Source organism: Zootoca vivipara, chromosome Z, assembly GCF_963506605.1.
Source record: "Zootoca vivipara chromosome Z, rZooViv1.1, whole genome shotgun sequence".
Classification (NCBI taxonomy): domain Eukaryota; kingdom Metazoa; phylum Chordata; class Lepidosauria; order Squamata; family Lacertidae; genus Zootoca; species Zootoca vivipara.
In genome coordinates this window covers 18,352,035-18,366,741 of record NC_083294.1, presented here as the reverse complement: position 1 = coordinate 18,366,741, position 14,707 = coordinate 18,352,035, and the positions used below count along the sequence as shown (strand labels likewise).

The 14,707-nt window shown below is 45.6% G+C and overlaps 1 protein-coding gene across 1 annotated transcript in view; it reads right to left on the bottom strand.

Annotated features, from left to right (window-relative positions):
- Nucleotides 1-10,534, bottom strand: part of EFNB1 (ephrin B1) — a 72,775-nt gene extending 62,241 nt beyond the window's left edge. Inside the window, exon 1 of the mRNA XM_035113208.2 lies at nucleotides 10,097-10,534. Coding sequence (XP_034969099.1) covers nucleotides 10,097-10,242 — 146 coding nt within the window. The 5' untranslated portion in view covers nucleotides 10,243-10,534. The remainder of the gene's footprint in view (nucleotides 1-10,096) is intronic.
- Nucleotides 10,535-14,707: the final 4,173 nt, after the last annotated feature.

Sequence of the window (14,707 nt, the reverse complement as noted above, 5' to 3'; positions counted from 1 at the left end):
CTTGCAAGCCCATGGCATTTAGAGGTAGAATTTTCCTGCACATGGAAGGTATACACCAGGCATGCCCAAACTGAGGCCCTCCAGATGTTTTGGCCTACTACTCCCATGATCCCTAGCTAACAGGACCAGTGGCCGGGGAAGATGGGAATTGTAGTCCAAAACATCTGGAGGCCCGAAGTTTGGGGATGCCTGGTATACACTGTGGCTACTCAACTAGCTTGGAAAACAATTGGGAAGTGAGAAGAATGTGGAAGGGGATCCAAGGACCATCTAGTCCAACCCCTGTTTCCCCACCCTGCCCCCAGAAATAAAATCAGGAATCACAGCCAAGTTTATTTTGGCTTGCCTGGCACCACCATTACTCATCTTTAGGTGCCAGGCAAAAAATTCCTTTTTGCCACACCTTGGCTTTTAATCATCTATTGCCTTTTTGCGTGGGTGGGATGTTTTAACATAGGGTTTTTTTAAGGAAAAGACACACCTTTCTTTCTCTGTCTCTCTCTCTCACACACACACACATCCCTGTACATATACATATACATATATATACACATACCAAAAAAAAAAAATACAAATGCTGGTTATCATGTATGTATGTGGGATGGGGGGTTGGGTTGTTGTTGTTGTTGTTGTTGCTTAAAATATTGTAAATCACTTTGAGTTGCCCTTACACCATGCTGCCTCAGTGGGAGAGATGGGGAGAAAGCTCATTCCATCAAAAATGCAGACCCATCAGCCCCTGAACTATGGCAGCTGCCCACTGCAGCAACAACAGTTTAGAACAGGCATCCCCAAACTTCGGCCCTCCAGATGTTTTGGACGACAATTCCCATTTTCCCCAGCCACTTGTCCTGTTAGCTAGGGATCATGTGAGTTGTAGGCCAAAACATCTGAAGGGCCGCAGTTTGGGGATGCCTGGCTTAGAAACTGCTGTCTGAGTTCTGATATTTCTGGTCCCTCCTCGTCCCTTTTTTCCTTGTGTGCTGTGTGTGTGTGTGTGTGTGTGTTTGTTTGTTTGCAAGATTCTTAGCCTCCATGGACTGTCTCATTTTCATTTTTCATTGAGGCTGCTCTGGGAGCCTTTTTGGCTGACGGGAGGGGATGAAAACACTCTGAATAAATGAAATGAAAACGAAATGTAATGTTTAGGGAGGCTTTTAATGTTTAATAGATCACTGTGTTTTATTTTTCTGTTGGAAGCCGCCCAGAGTGGCTGGGGAAACCCAGCCAGATGGGCGGGGTATAAATCATAAATTATTATTATTAATATAATAATGGTCTCCCCAGGCTGCAACATCTCAACCTGGAGGCAGAAACTTTAAGGCTCTGCTGTCTCTTGTCTCCCTGATATGGGGAAAGGTCAGGTGGCCGCCTGTTGGAGATTCTTCAGCTGTGATTCCTTCACTGTAGGGGGTTGGGCTGGATGACCCTCAGGGTCCCTTCCACCCCTAAAATTCTGATTCTATGCTGACAAGGCCTCGCTTCTTTCAGTAATCGCACCGCAGCATTACAGATTCAGCACGAGGGAAGCCCATAAAAAGAGATATAGGGGGAGCAGCCAATGCTGTGATCCCTCCCACCCACCCACCCGCCTGCAACCTGACAATGGTATGGCGTGGCACACCTGATGTCTCAGGTGAAACAACACCTACAGCCTTCCCTTTTCCCGATCCCAGGCCCGAGGTCCTGTCCAGCTCCTCCTCCACCAGCCTCTTTTCTAAAGTGGAGCAAGGCCAATATGAAGCCCTGCGCTCCTCTCAGCACCAGAGGAAATGAGGGGCCATCATGGGTGCTGGATGAGGGAGGCCTCCTGGTCTCATAGAGGCCAGCCAGATGCACCAGGGTGAAACCAGCAAGTACAAACAAGGGAGCCCCTCTCCCCCTGTGCAGTTTCCAGCAACTGCCATTCAGAAGCATCAGGCTTTGTAAGCACACAATTAGATCCCATGTAGCTCAGCATCCTGTTCTCACAGAGGGAGACCATATGCCTTTTGCTGGGAAACCTGCAAGGAGGATTTGAGTGCAAATGAACTCCCCCTCCTGAGGTTTCCATAAGAACACAGGATGAGGCTGATTGGATCAGGCCAAGGGGCCCATCTGAGACAGTATCCTGCTCTCACAGTGGCCAAACAGATTTTCTCCATGCTGTGCCTAATTGAATACACCATGTTTACTGACTAAAATGGCAAGAAGGAACTTTGAATTTTTGTGAATAGTGAGGCCGGTCAGGTGGGGAACAATCCCTGCGGGAAATAACCAGACCCGAGCACAAGAGTCCTCTCTCCTGTGGTTTCCAGCAACTGGGTTTCAGAAGCATTGCTGGAGGCAGAGTATAGCCATTGTGGCTAGCAGCCATCAATAACCCTCTCCCCCTGAACAAATTTGCCCAATCCTCTTTCAAAGCCATCCCATTTTGTGACCATCACTGCCTCCTGTGGGAGGGCGTTCCATAGTTTCATAGTCAACATCTGGTCGGCCACTGTGTGGACAGGATGCTGGAATGGAAGGATGAACCCTTGGCCTTATCCAGCAGGTTCTTCATACGTCCTTATGACCTCATCACAAAATTTCACCCCTTGGCTCAGGCCGTCTTAAGCGCCCCTGGCGCCATGGTGCGATGGATCCCTCCGGCGCCCCCGCCCCATTTCCCGGCACCCGTAGGGCCGGCCCCGCCTTAGCTCCGAGATGTTGCCCCGTTACCCCAAATCGAGCAACCCCGGACGTCTGGCATTGCAGAAAAAAGGATGACTGAAATCACCCAAGCAAGGCCATTGTTCTCCTTTCCCCGGAAAGATATTTGCTAAGCAGACTTCCCCCTTCAGGCACGAGGGGATAAAATTAAAACCAGACCAGCGTCTGTCTGTCTGTCTGTCTGTCTGACACACTCACAGACACGCGCATATATACAGGAACTTTTCCTGGAAGGAAAATTCCAAAAGACGATCAAGAATAAATAGTGAATTTAAAACGCAGAACGAATCGTAAGCGTTTCACGAATTATTCGAGCCATCTTTGCCCTGCAACTACAAAGAAATAAATGTTTAGATATGATGAAAAGGTAGAGAACTCCGATTCCATTATCTCTACCAAAATACAAAATAAATGATTGCTTGCTTATCTAGAAGCAATGCTAGGTGTCCCCTTCCAAGTCTACAATTCTATGATTCTATAAAACTGAAGATTTTAAAACAGGTAGTAAAATCTGGTAAAGCGGTGTTTGTTCCTTCCATCAGATATTTAACTCAAGAATGTTAGCCAAAGAAAAGCTAAAAGTTCTCCCACAATCCTGGCTTAGGTAGCATTCAGAAAGTTATATATAAACTACTGTTTTAGTGTAGCAGAAGTTATGTCAGAGCGAGGAAAAGAAAAGTGGAGGCAGGAGTAGTGCACAGAAATTTGAAACAATTTCATTTTTTTAAATGATTTTTATTACAGTTTTCACAATACAATAAAATACTATTTGGAGCACACAGAATCAAAAAGACAAGAAAGAGAGGATAGAGAAAGGGAACAAGACAGGAACAAGAAAGGAAAAGAAGAAAAAGAAGAAAGGAACAGAGAGATAAGAAACATTAAAGATAAAGGGAGAAAACTTCTGGTTTTCTGTCTGCTGGTTACATTAGAAATAGATTATTTAAGGTGTTAGTATCCATCTTTTCTACATTCTGTTAAATCATATGAAATTTTGAACCATTTAAAGTTATTTTCTCAACACCACAAAGTGCAACACCATTTCTACCAGGTTGGAAAACTCCACACTTCTTGTTTTTCTTTTTAAAGGATATAGGCAATTTGTTCTGAAAACAAATATTAAATCACAGCACTTATGGAGGCCAGTTAGGTGGGGACAAAAAAGGCAGAACCACCATTATGTGCTCCAGAGAATCTCCTGAAATGAAGCACAGAATCACAGGGTTGGAAGGGACCTCCCGAGGGTAATCTAGTCCAACCCTGGCAATGCACGAATTGCACAGCTAAAGAATCTCCTACAGACAACCATCCAAACTCTGCTTAAAAACCAGCAATGAAAGCAAGTTAGTGCAAGGTTTTTGGAATTTGATTTTGACAGAAGTGATCAATATTACTAAAGAAACTGCTATTTGTTGTCCAGAATGAATGCTACTGATTATTTTCGATGATACCAGTATCAACAGAACAGCTTTTATATATGATCTTGGCAGCTCAAATGGTCATCACAGCTCTATGGAAAGCAGCCCAAAATCTTAACACTGGACGCTTGGTAGCTAGCACTTGCTCTGTAATAGAGCTATAGAGGAGAAAAATGCACATAATTTGATATTTCAACAAGGGCTAGAATAACCAGGCTTTTTGTATGGTTTGGCATTTCTTTATGACATATACAATGGAAGCATCATTTCCTAAACAACCCTTGTCAAAAGACTGGCAAATCTGGAATAATCAGATAAAGCTGATATTCTTTAATTGGACATTGCTATTTTCACCCAAGTACAGTGGTGCCTCGCTAGACCAATTTAATTCGTTCCACGGGTCTATTCTTATAACGAAAAATTCGTCTAGCGAATCCCATAGGAATGCATTGAATTTTTTGGGATTTTTTTTGCCCATAGGAACGCATTAATTGAATTTCAATGCATTCCTATGGGAAACCGCGATTCGCTAGACAAATTTTTCGTAAAATGAATTCGTCTAGCGAGGCAACCTCCGCTAGAAAAATCCTTTCTTTAAGCAAAAGTTTTGTCTTACAGGGCGTTCGTTAAGCGAGGCACCACTGTGCAACCAGCCTTATTCTATGCGCCTATTTTATAGCTTCACTTTTTGTCTGTCAATCTTTACCTGTCATTGTAACTGTTCTGTTTTATAGAATAAAATGGAAAGCTTCACAATAAACTAACCTCCACAGAATTACAGAATTGCAGAGTTCGAAGGGACCCCCAAGGATCATCTAGCCCAACCCCCATGTTTTCATGTCTTCTCAAGGCATCTGAGAAAGGGGAGAGAATCCAAACTTCCTTTCCCCCACGCTTTCCATGCACAGCTCGCACTTTAATGCTTTTTGTTTTCTCCAGAGCTTTCGCTGTGAAAACCCGCTCTTTGAAAGCTCAATGAGAGCAAACAGCAATCCACAGAAAACCTGAATTGCTGTTTGCTCCAATTCAGCTTCAAACAGCGGGTTTTCACAGAGCATGCTCCAGAACAAACATACAAAAAGAGGGGGTGAGATTCTGAGCTTTACAGCTCAATGTGTGGAAAAGTTGGTCTTTAAAACTTAAAGAGTTTGCTTGTTTTGTAATACACACACTTCCTCAGCTGAAGTCTCTGACCATATTATTTTGGTGGGAACTTAACAAGATCTCCAACCACACAGAAGGGTAGGATGTTCCCCTTCAAGGTATTCTCTCCCTTGCCGACCTGCCCTGCAAGACAACCACAGACTGCTCCTGCCACATCCTCCAGCCACCCCAAATCCAAAAGTGGGAAAGCATGTGCCAAAGGAACTGATCCACTGAGTACAGTTCCAGCCACCTCGCTTCTAAAAGTATACTGCTGAGTTGGGACAGTTTCAGAGAAGGGGAAACCGAAATGACCGTAGGGATGGAGTGGCTCCCCTATGAAGAGAAGTTGCAGAAGTTGGGATTTTTTAAGAGTAGAGGGGGAAAGGCGACATGACTGAAATTTAAAGAATTATGCCTGGCATGGAGAAAATGGCTAAAGGAAAGTTTTTCTTCCTCTGTCCTAACACTGTAATTCATGGACAACCAACAAAACTGAATGCTGAAAAACTCAGCAAGACAGAAAAGAAAGTGCTTCTTTTAAGTGCATAGTTAAACTATGGAACTCCCTCCTCCAGGAGGCAGTGATGGCAAAAGGTGATGATGATCATGGCAAAAGGTTCTCCAACTGTTGAGAGACCCTAAATGCTGGCTTGCTTTGAGAACCAGATCTCGCAACTCTGGGACTTCATATTAACTGGACAAACTGACAACCCACGTCCCGAGAGAGTCGAACAGGCTAGAAAACCCCGACTTTTCAATCAACCTGGTCTTGTTTTATTACATATGCAACATCGACAGAACATAGAATCCTAGAATTGCAGCGTTGGAAGGGGTTCAAGGGCAATCTACTCGAAAAGCACGCAAAAGTCATAGGCCTCCAAATACATTTACTGAACAATATCTTTGTTTTTAAAAATGACTTAAAATCAAATGCAATTACAGTAAATAGGCATTTGGTGCTTCAGGGAGTTGGGGGGGGGTAGCATTGTTCAACACTGATGGAAGTTTATAAAATTATGCGTGATCTGGAGATAGTGCAAATAACACTTGGAACTCATGGGTGCCCAGTGATGCTGAATGCAGGAAGATTCGGAAATAACTTCTTAGTTACCGTAAATTCTGGGACTTCTGGCCACGAACCTAGATGGTTTTGAAAAAGACAAATTCATAGAGGAGGACACAGCTATCAATGGCTACTAGCCACGCTGGCTAAGCTGTGCCTCCATGGTCAGGGGGCAGTGACAATTCTGAATCCCAGTTGCTGGAAACCGCAGGAGGGGAGAGTTGCTCTTGTGTTCGAATTCTGCTTGCAAGCTTCTTATAATGGAAATCTGGCGAGCGACACTGATAACAGGATGCTGGACTAGATGGGCCATTGGCCTGATCCAGCAATCTCTTCTTATGATCTTATGTTGTATGAATAAATAAAGACAATAAAATACTTGGCAGGGAAGGCCTCCCATCATACAGAAACTTTCTAGCTGTAATTTGGCATGCTATCCCTTTTTATTTGGAAGCGGTGACCAATCATCCAACAAAAGGCTCTCAAAACTTCAAGACCCACATCGGTCCAGTTGTATCTAAAAACGCACCCCCACCCCCAAAGGGAAAAAAAACCTTCACTCCTCAATAGAGACCCCTGCGTGCATTAAGATTCCAGGCTCTTCCAGAATCCTGCTCACGAATTCTAGTTCCACCCTTAAAAACTGATCTGCTAGATTACTGGGGGGGGGGACCACCTTCTTCAATTTCTTCAATCAAAAAGTTTCCCCTTTTTCAGCAATATGTCTTCCAACAACTTGATGCAGAATGATTCTTTTTGTCGTGCTCGGAGAAACGTAGCAGCTAAAAATTTTAATAAATACTAATGTTTTTGAAGGCTGGAGAAAATGGGTCCTTTCCCAACTATGTGACTTGAAAAGAATATGATCTCTTTCCCCCCCCCCCAATCTCTCCCTCCCTCCACCTTCTGGGATTTGTTCCCTGACGGACAAAGTGGGGTTAGTTCACCCTTGATTTTTTTTTCCCACCCTAAAAGAGATAAACAGACTTATAAGATAAAGGATAGCCGCTCCCAAAACATCCTGATGAAATCAGTCTCCAAACGTCTCCGGATAATTAGCACTCGAACTGGGAATCTAAACATCTCTCAGAGGACTTTTTTTTTTTAAACTCTCCCAGTTGAGAGGACTGTTTGGAAAGAAACATCTGCCATTGTTAACATTTCTTTTGCACAACCCAAGTACAGAGGCAGGCCTGGAATTGCACTGCAATTGTTTTAATAAAAAGGAAAAATGTGAGGTCCCAGCAGTGGACTTACAGGAACCCAGAAACCAATGTTATTTATTTATTTCATACTGCTACATTATCAAAGCTATTGGCAGCAATATAAAGATAAGCAACAGCCCAGCTTTTTTGCACTCCCAAGTTGCTGGGCCGCCACCCCCACCCCCACCCCACTTAACTTCCATTAACGTGGGTGCAAAAAGATGCACTTTCTATCATTATCACTTTGTTTTTAATTATTTGTATGTCTTGCACTGTTGTTGGTAATGTTTCTTAGTGATCACTTTAGGAAACCACTTTACTTTTTGGAAATCAAGCCGCCTGACCAAATATATTATTATTAACATCATTAGATTTATCCGCTGTCCTCCCGAGATGTTCAGAAAGTTGATGGGAATTTTAATCTGGTTTATTGTTATTTCAACTTTTCATCAGTCTGAAACTATCGTCCTCCTTTTTTCTCAGAGACAATTTTGTTATCTTTTTTGTAAGCCACTTTGAGGATTTCTTTTTTCTTTTCTTTTTTTACAATCAAGCAGGTGTAATTTTTATGAAATAAATAAATAAATATCACATGGAGGGAGGACCCACACACTTTTCTCTACATCCAAGGATGTTTCTTGCAACTATTAAAGTATTATTTCATTATGATGCCATGTGCATATTCCATGGAATATTGTATTGTGGGGACAGACAAGTCTCTGCCCCAGGGAGGTTACAATCTGCATTTTGATGAGGGAGAAGTGGAAGGGCTGAATCCAAAACCTGTCCTCCTTGCCCAGCACAAGGTAGTACAATAGGTATCTTGAGTTAAAATTATTTGGGGGGGGGGAGGAGAACCCGGGAAGACTGGGAACCAGGCACTTAGGGAGACTTTCTGCAAAGTCAAACTCAGGAAACCCCACAGCTCCGTAGAGAGAAGCGGGTGATGCTTTGTGTCTGCAAACGCCTGCCAAACATTTCTGCAGCTGGATCTGACAGACAGAGGCCAGCCAAGGCGGCATGCAGAAGGTCTGTTGGACAAATCAACACTATGTTGGCACTATGTTTACCATCTATTCCTGGGTGTCTCAGTGGTTTTTCCAGAGCGCAGCCAGTAATAGCCTTTTTTGCTTCGACTCACTGAAAACTCAAAGTCTGGGTTCTGGGGTTCAGCTACTCTTGACAAGCCAGGTTTAGGGGTAGCCCCACAAACCACAGCGGGGCAGGGGATAAACCTGACCCCAAGGGTCACTTGGTGCCAGACAGGGAAAGAAGAAATATGGGTGGGTCAGTTTCCATTTGGTGTGGGTCAATTTCCATTATCAGAGTGGGTCAATTTTGGGCACCCTATTCAACAGCATTCACCAGGAACAACTCCCTTCCCAGCCACACCCAAGAGTGGGCGCCAGCATCCAGTTTGGGTGCAACCTGAGATGACACTCCCCCCAGGTGAAGTGCTCAGGGCCCAAACAGAGAAGCCAAGGGGGAAGGAAGTAGGTGCCATACAAAAACCCTCAAACACCTTGAGAGTGTGGCATTTAGCCCACCACCACCACCTTTAACTCAGCTCTCTGCCCCATTCCAACCTCTCCCTGCACGCACACATACAACGCCAAGCCAAAACCCACTTTCCTGCAACAAAAGACCCCGTCACCCAATTTGACCCCTGCATCACAGGAGGTTGGACTGGGTGACCCTTGGGGGTACCATTCAACTCAAGAAGCCTCGTTTTAAAGCGGAGAGAAATGGGTGAAGAAGGGATTCCCTGTGTGTAGCATTTAACAGGGGTGAAAGTTAGACAACTCCTTGGAGGGGAAAGAATTAATCCGTCGCCTATTAAGAGAAAGAAACTCCGACTGGGTGCCAGCATCCAGTTTGGGTGCAACCTGAGATGACACTCCCCCCCAGGTGAAGTGCTCAGGGCCCAAACAGAGAAGCCAAGGGGGAAGGAAGTAGGTGCCATACAAAAACCCTTACAAAAATAGATGGAAAAGAGGAGGCGCCCCCCCCCCTTCCAACACACACCAGGAGACTCCTTTGTCTTCCACAATCTGGACAGTGCTGCCTTGATATTTCCTCTTTGCTCATTTGCGATTGAAAATCCAATTAAAAATACATTCATAAAGAACACACACGCAATTCGGACTCACTCGGTTTTCTATTTCAGCAACAAAGAAGTGCCATTCTCCTCCAAGACAATAAATGAAAATTGGGGAGAGGGTTAAAAAATTAAGAGGGAAATGCAACCACCCACTCAGGTGCCCCTTTCTCCTCCCCGGGAAAAAAACCGAAACCGGACTCGGGACACGCCGGCGCCTTTCCGACGAGCGGGAGCGCCCGCTTCGCCCTCCGAGGCCGGTCAAGGGCGCAGCAGGAACAACGCGGGAGGGGGAGAAGGGGACTCCAGCGCCCGCCCTGTCCAACCCAGCCCCGGCAGAAGGGATTCCTGGACAGAAGAGCCCGACGGAGCCGCTCCCGAGTTGGGACTGGAAGATGCAGCCGGTGCTCCCCGCTCCGGCCTCGGCCGGCAGCCTCCCCAGCCCGCCCTCCGTCCCCGTCGAGGCTGCACGTACTTTGGGTTGGCGGCGCTCCAGGCGACGGGCTCGAGGCTCTTGGCCAGCAGTGGCGGCGCCAGGCGGCACAGGGCGAGCAGCAGTCCCAGCAGCAGCCGACGGCAGAGGAGGCGGCGGCCGTCGTGGGTCCCCTCCGGGCGGCCCATCCTCCTCCTCCGCCGCCTCCGCCGCCGGCTTTCCGGCGCCTGCGCTTCCGACTCCCCCTGTTAAATCCACACCACGGACGAAAAGTAAATCCCCGATCCTCCACGGCGCCTCCTGCGGCGGCTTCAGGCAGCTCCCATAGCCGGCTGCGATTCCTCTTCCTCCGGCCAGGCTAAGCAATCCTTCCCGGGCTGCTCCTCCTCGCTGCGCTCCAACGACGCGCACTCTCCGGCCGCCAAACCCCGACTGGCGCGCCGCGCACCCCTGTCCGCGCTCTACACCCGCGAGCAGGCGGTCACCGAGGACAGCCCCGGTGCGGCGGCCAATGGCGGCGCAGCGGAGAACGGGTCCTGTCGTGAATGACGGCTGCAGGAGAAGGAGGGAGGAGCGGGAGGCCACGCCCAGCTCGAGGAGGCGCGGCCGCGGCAGACGCTCCCGGGGACTGATCCCGCGCCTGCTGTTGCTGCTACCGCTTCTGCCTCGACGGCAGTGACTCGTGCGCTGCACGGGCCGGCTCACGAGGAGACCTATTCCTACTGCGAGTCCTGACTGCTGCTTGCTCTCACAGGAGCTTGACTAGCGAGGGATAAAGGGAAGGGAGGCAGCCGAGCTTTAATATTAGTGTTAACAATTTATTAGTGGTATTATGTCATTGGGATTAATATAATAATACTAATTAATTTTGATATATATTGTTTTATTATAGATTGTATTATTGGTGTCAACATATCTTTATTTATTAAGCAATAATAGTGTCTATACTAAGCATTTATGAATATATTAATATCGATAAAATGTTTAAAAGATTTCATATAGTATTGGTGTATTGTTAATTTATTTACTGCCCACCCTTCACTCTCATGGACTGCAGCATTAAAACACAATATTAAAAAACCAATTTTGAAACAACTTCCAACCATAAAGGAGCAAACATTTCCCCAGCTCCCCTCACACTTGCCCTGCAAGGTAGGCATGGCGGTGACACCAATATGCTTTGACAAATGTAGCAGCCTGCCAGGCCAGAGTGGAGACTTTCCTGCTTTGGGGGACGGATGGGGGGCCTCGTTCTCCCTGCTTCTTTCTTTTCCCCTCCCCTGAGTAGCCTTTGCCACCTGGGGGCTCTCCAAGCCATCAGAGGTAGAGGGGAGCGCAGGCCCAGCTGAAGATGGTGCTGTGGGGAGTGGATTGAACTCAGGGCCTCCTGAAAAAGGTGGTCAGTCGGTCTGCCTCTTCCAAATGAGCCTTGAGTCGTAGAATGGTAAGGTTGGGAGGGACCCCCACAGGTGTCAGGTAACCCATCCCTCTGCAATGCATGAATTACAGCCCACCTGGTTCCTTTCAGCAAGCTCTCCCGAAGAGAATAGAAGCCTGTTCTGCTCTCACCTGGCTAGAAGGCACTGCCTCCACTTTATTCATAATTACCGTTTTAGGGGTGAGCTGGGGTTTTCTCAATAGGTGCAGGGGCTAAGTCCCAGTTCAGATGCAGCCCTCTGCTAACCTGGCCAGGTCTCTTGGTACAACATGTCCCTCCCTCCTCTACATTCCCACCACCCCCTCCTCGGATGTCCCACATCTGCCAGTCCAGGATCACACAGCATAGAATCATAAACTTGTTGGCTTGGGAGGGACTCCCAAGGGTCTGATACAACCCCTTCAATGCAGGAACCACAACTAAGGACTCCCTGACAAGTCTCCACCCAACCAGGTCTCTGCTTGGACAAAACTTGAGCTGCCTTTTTTCTCATTGCAAGGAGACTCCCAATGAGGGGGGAAAGCCTGAAAAAAAATCCTTTCCATGCCTGGAGCAACCCAGATTATAAATACACAGTACTGATCAAATGCAGTGGTGAAATCTGGGGGGGGGGGCTGCTCCAGACCCATATCCCCTGAAATTTTGGGTTTTGCCTCTTTCCAAGCAAGTTTGTTTGTTTATTGCATTTCCATCCAGCCTTCATTTAGCACCTTTATAATAGCACCTCTTTACTCTGTTTTTTTTACATTTGAGGTTTGCATTCTTATTTATTTTATTGCATTTATTTTGCACTATTTCTGCAAAAGGGTGTATCGTATGTGGTATTTTCCCTTCTCATTCAATCCCCACAACAATCCAGTGAGGTAGGAGAGGCTGAGAGTGAGTAACTGGCCCAAGGTCGCCCAGTGAGCTTCATTGCCAAGTGGGAATTTGAACCCTGGTCTCTCCCAGGTCCTAGTCCAGCACTCTAACCAGTACACCACACTGTCGTCCTACAGAATGGCTTCTCCCCTGCAGAACTACACCAATCTGAAGCCCTGAATTGTGTTTTTCTTCAGTGAATAACTTATTTGAGGGCAATTTTAACATATAAAAGTGAAGATTTTCAGTGCCTTGTTGCTTACATTTGTATCAGGGATGTCCCATTTAAAGGGGGTCTGGAAATGCATTCCCCCCCCCAACCACCCAACCTATTATTAGTGGGATTATGAAAGGGAAGTCAATAGCACTTCTCAAAAATGAACCAATACCTCCCTCTGGTGGCCAGGAACAGCCACTACTGGCCTCATTCCTGCTCCCCCTTCAGGTAAGTCATTCATTGGAACCGTGGAAAGAATCAAAATATAAAACCAAAATACTTGTCAAATTGCATTCTTACTGCCGCATGTTTATTGATTGCTCCAAAGAATATAGGGGAAATCATGACATGAAGAGCTTGCCTGGTACACTCATTTTTTGGAAGGAAAAGGCAGCCACTTTTTTCTCCCTTTGTTTGTTTGTATCTATTTCTTGTAACGGTAAAAAGATACAAGTTTATAACATCTTATAAAAACTACAGTACAGTTTAAAAGGGCCAGGATAATACACACCCTGCCTCAATTCCCAACCCTATAGCAAAATAAGTGAATTATTGAATACGTTAGAAAAAGAATATTGGTATATCTCTCTTCCACAAATCTCTTGAAAAATTAGTGATAAGCAACATCTAAAAATTGGTTGGCAATGTTTCTTGATGTAGAATCATAGAATTGTTGAAAGGCACCCCAAAGGACCATCTAGTCCATGGTTTCAGGTATAGGTTTATGTTTCCGTATATCTTTTAAGTCATGTGCACAACATCTCTTGCTCTGTCATTTCTTGTGATGGCACCCTCCATTTACCTGTCTGTATCTCATCACAAATATCCAGATAACCAGCTTTACCCTTTCTTCTGGTGAATGCAACATCCCATGCTAGCTTTGTACTTAGTAAATCAATAGTAAGTAAATAAGTAATAGTAAGTAAATAGTGAATAAATAGCAATGCTTCCTTAATATTTACTTCCTTACTACCGGTATTTATTTACTTCCTTACTATTTATTTACTTACTATTGACTTACGATTACTTATTTACTTACTTATTTACTAGTAAGCTAATAGTATGTAAATAATAAATAAGAAAAATAACTAAATAACCAAATAATTAAATAACATTCAAAGGGGATGTGTCCAATGCTAATCCTACTCAGAGTAGAAACTAAGTATGGATGGGACTGAGCTGCCAGGAGTTGAGAAGTCTTCCACCCTGGGATGGAGGTGATAAAATGAATGAAAAGCTGAATGGGTGATTCTATATGTATATATTCCCCATTTGGATAAGAGCAAAATCACCAGATTCTGTGACCTAAGAAGAGCTTGCTGGAACAGGACAATGGCCCATCTCATCCAGCATCTTGATCTCACAGGGGTCAACCAGATGCTCCAATGGGAAAAACGGAAGCAGGATCTGAGCACAAGAGCCCTCTTGCCTCCAGTGGCTTCCAGCAACTGGTGTTGAGATGCATGGGTGCCTGGCTCCCAGGGGAGGCCATCTCTACCAGTCGATATCAAGCAGCTGCCTTCCCTGCTAAAAACATTCCCAGATGCTTAGGAAGTTGAAGCAATTTTAACCTGGTTTTAGTATTTTAACTTTTGTATGTTTTAAAGTAGGGTTGTGGATCTTTCTGGATTTTATTGTCTTATCTTTTGTAAACTGCTCTGAGGGTTGTTGTTGTTGTTGTTACAATCAAGGGGCAAATAAGAAACAAACAAACAAGGATGGAGCAAGTTTGATTTCTCCTGCTCCAGGGGCTAGGACTCGAACAAATGGATTCAAGTTACAAGAAGGGAGATTCCAACTAAATATAGGGAAGAATTTCCTGGCAGTAAAATCTATCTGAGAGTAGAACATACATCTTTGGAAAGTGGTGGGCTCTCCTTCCTTGGAGGTTTTGAAACAGAGGCCAGATAGACACCTGTCAGGGGTTATTCAGCTGTGGTGCGTGCATTGCAGGGGGTTGTGCTAGGGGGACCCTTCCAACTCCACAATACTTTGATTCTATCTCTTTGTGCACACAGCCTAGGAGGACTCAAAGGCACCTCTCTGCCCCCTCCCATCCATCCATTAGCCAATCTGCCCCCCCCCCCTACTCTGGGATCCTCAGCACAGAGACTGGCTCAGAGCAACCCAGACAGGC